The 3,425-nt window shown below is 45.7% G+C and overlaps 1 protein-coding gene across 1 annotated transcript in view; it reads right to left on the bottom strand.

Annotated features, from left to right (window-relative positions):
- Positions 1-49, bottom strand: part of NOP58 (NOP58 ribonucleoprotein) — a 26,601-nt gene extending 26,552 nt beyond the window's left edge. Inside the window, exon 1 of the mRNA XM_009332949.1 lies at positions 7-49. Within this exon, the coding sequence (XP_009331224.1) occupies positions 7-49 (43 nt within the window). The remainder of the gene's footprint in view (positions 1-6) is intronic.
- Between the last annotated feature and the right edge of the window lie 3,376 nt (positions 50-3,425).

Genomic DNA, 3,425 nt, shown 5'->3' with positions numbered 1-3,425 from the left:
CGCCACCTTTCGCTCCCTCGGGAGCGGCGGGCGCCTGCCCAGCGCCCATCGGGCCCTGCAGGTGCAGTAGCTGGTGGTGGGGACAGCCTCTGTGACTAGAAACGGGTCTGTGCTCGAGGTCTCGGGTGCCCGTATTGGTAGTTTTTGTTTCCGGAGTGAATCCTGAAGCAGGTTTGAGGTGGTGGCCCCCTTGGTGACCCCGAGCTGCGTTGGGGTGCTGCATCCAGCCCGCTTGCGGTGCTGGGGTTCAGCTGGTGCTCCCGGCCATCTCCACACATCAAGGTGGATCCTCCTCTGCCCGCACCGCTCTTACTCCTCGGGCTTGTTCCCGAGGCCTTGTCTGCAGGCCTTCATACAGATACAACTTCTTGTGGTAAAGCATCTGTTGCGACTAAGTGCAGTTGTGTGCATTTAAATGGTTTGCTTTTCCGATGGAGAAGGGCCAACTTGCATGCATTTAAGACATAAATTTTAAAGGCTGCTTATTTCCCACGCTGCTGCAGTGTCCCCAGGATACGGGCATTTCTGTTTGGGGGAAGGCAGAGGCCGGAGGCGGCTAAAGCCGTCCATTTGTGCCACCTACTGGTTTCTGTTTTGGTAAAGAGCATCTTTGTGCGGGCTGCTGCGTCTGACCTACTTTTACGCCTGGGTCCAGGCCGTACTGAATAATTGACAAGCTGCGTGCTAGTGGAGTATGGGCAAAAAGCGCGTCCTTGCCCTGATAAATTCCCACTGATTTCACATTGAGGATTACCTGCACTGAAAATAGAGGCAGAGTTTTTCCAGCCCACAGGAAGAGAGGCTCCAAGCAACGCTTGGGCTTGATTAATATCAGACATTTGTTGCTGCGTTTTATGCAACCATCCATATGAGTCAGCATGCCTTCGTTTCCTCTCCTGCTCATGTAAGGCATATGCTGGAAAGCCAATAGTCAGAGGAATCTGGGGATTCACGTAATTCCTAGGAAATTTTTTTCATGGAAAGACTTTGGTGCTTTAGATGTTGTAACCAATTTTTTTTTAAGTCCCACAACTGGTAATATTGCCAAAGAAATAATGTTCAACTAGAAAGAGAATTCCCATGCGCCCCCTAGTCTTAAAGTTCTGGTGCTGCTGGCTCAGGGGGAGCGCTACTATCAGGAAGAGCAAATTTAAGAGTAAATACTACTTAGTTGTCTGACTTAGAACACTGTGTTCATCCTGTTTGCCAGCACTAACTGCTCTCAAGCAAATATGGTGGCATTATGAGATAACAGATTGTTCTTAGGTTAAAGTCCAGTTTTATAAGAAATTTATTTTTGATGAGCTGAAGAGGCTTTGCACAGACTAGGTGGGCCAGTACTTTTGAGAAAAACACTAACAGCTCTTGGCTCCTAAACTGTATTACATGGCTTTGAAGAAGTTAGTCAGCAGCAATTTGAAGGAACGGAGGTGAATTTTATTGACTTCAGGTGATTGAGATCAGTTGCAGATGAGGGAAATTAGAGAAGTTATAAAACACCTGAGAATTAAGTGAGGTTATTAGGGCAAGTAGCCTTGATGGTGGCTGCAGCAGTGAGGATGACTTTGGGCTTTGTGGGAAGAAGCTTGTGTAGGTATATTTAGTCTTTTTGACAGAACATTATTTTTGTTGTGTTTTAAGTATGCTGTGTGTTGAGTTTAGGCTGTCAAAGAAGAAAAGTGTGAGTTTTGCTCTTGTACCTCCATAGTTCTCATGGGCTGAAGGGAGACTAGCTTTGCAGATGCTGTACAAATGTAGCCTCTATCTTGAAGAGGTAACGCGTCCACAGCCAATTGAATAAGAAAGGGAGTAAAGAGAGGCGGTGTTACTGTTACTTAGTGCGTATGCAGAAGTGCGTGTTTCAACACTATGCCTTTATCGCTGTGTATAGGGATAGACATTCTGACTCATGTGAGTGTTCGCTTTTATTACGCGATTGCATAGAAAAATTGGTAAAATGAAGATTACACTTAGGTTTCATGCTAGAGTCTGAGACTTTAGCCTTATCGCTGTAAGGCTACTCTCCCTGCTCTGAAAACTGCTTTCATTTGTGAATAGCAGTGACGTTTAGGACAGAGAAGGATTTGTCATTTTCTATTCTGTTAGTATCATGGGTTGTTGTGAAGCCCTTGAATGGCTTATTTTGGTGCTTTGCATAGTGTTATGAAGCTCATAATGAGCTCTTACTGTGAGCTTGGCATAGTATGAACGTATTTGGCTTTCCTGCCTACTAGGCCTTGCCTAAGAAAGATCATCTTATTTCCGTAGCTCTGTATAGCATCTGTTTTGGTTCTTTTTAGGTTTTCTTTCCTCCCTTGTTAATTCTGAATTGTTTTAACAGTTGTGATTAAAACTAATTCCTCTGAGTCTAGGTACTACATAGTTTCACTGGCTAGTGAAAGTGCACCTCTTGGTGTAGCTATGTTTGTAACACGCCATTCAGTTAGCAAAATGCAGCAGTGCAGGCACGGAGTGCAGCTGCTTTGGTGGTTCGTGTTATTACAAGAGAACATGGCACACTGAGCGAGACTCTGTGTTGGTGGATGTGCTCTGCCTGGAAAGATTTCTTACACTTCCCCGAAGATAGCTGGTAAGTTAAAAACCGATCTAGCAGCATCCAGATAAAAATCTCCTCTTTCAGTGGGGCTGACTTATGTTGATCCATTTATTTTACAGTAATGTTGTTATTTTATGGTTCTCACGTGTGTTTTTTCTACTTATTGGCCACTTAGAGCCAAGCATGCACTTATTCCAGCAGTGGTGCCGTGCAGGAGTTGCCTTAGTTGTAGAGGGATGTTAGTACTACATGCTGCAGTCCGAAGACCTTGCAGTCTAAATGTAATCTTTTAAGGTGTAGGTGTTGCTTCTTGTGCAAACCTCTAAATAGGTTAGACATGTGCTGTGCCGATGTGAAGCAGGACATCTGTTCTGTGCTAGTACAATGTATCACTGAAGTTTGTGCAAACACAACTGCCTCAGTGCAACTTTGCTTAATACATGTGGATCCCATTACTTGCATGGTTGCAATGATTAAAAAATGCAAACTGTGCATAAATAGAAAAGTGAGTTTTGTTGTTAAATGTATCTTTCAGTAAAAACCTTAGCAAGTCGTTACAGGTTGGTGTAATGAGTGACTTTTGCTGCAAGATCTGCTTTTGTTGGGTTATGCGACTTGGCCTAGCTCCTCTGGAGCAGGACAAAACGGCCGTGCAGACCCATACTTTCAGTCGTCAGACTGCCTATAACTAGTGGAGTCTATAGAAACACCTATTTTTTCCTCTTCGGGACAGGCCATTAGGTGCCTTTCTGCAACCGGGCCTTTGGAGGCCGCCTGCGCTCGCAGACGCCGGGCCTGGCCGTGGGGCCTGGGGAAAGCCACGGTCCCTGCCGCGGCCCAGCTGCCTTCCCCCGCCCCTGCCCGGGGC

The sequence above is a fragment of the Pygoscelis adeliae genome, unplaced genomic scaffold, assembly GCF_000699105.1.
Source record: "Pygoscelis adeliae isolate BGI_AS28 unplaced genomic scaffold, ASM69910v1 Scaffold160, whole genome shotgun sequence".
NCBI classification, from domain to species: Eukaryota; Metazoa; Chordata; class Aves; order Sphenisciformes; family Spheniscidae; genus Pygoscelis; species Pygoscelis adeliae.
This window is presented reverse-complemented; position numbering and strand designations above follow the sequence as displayed.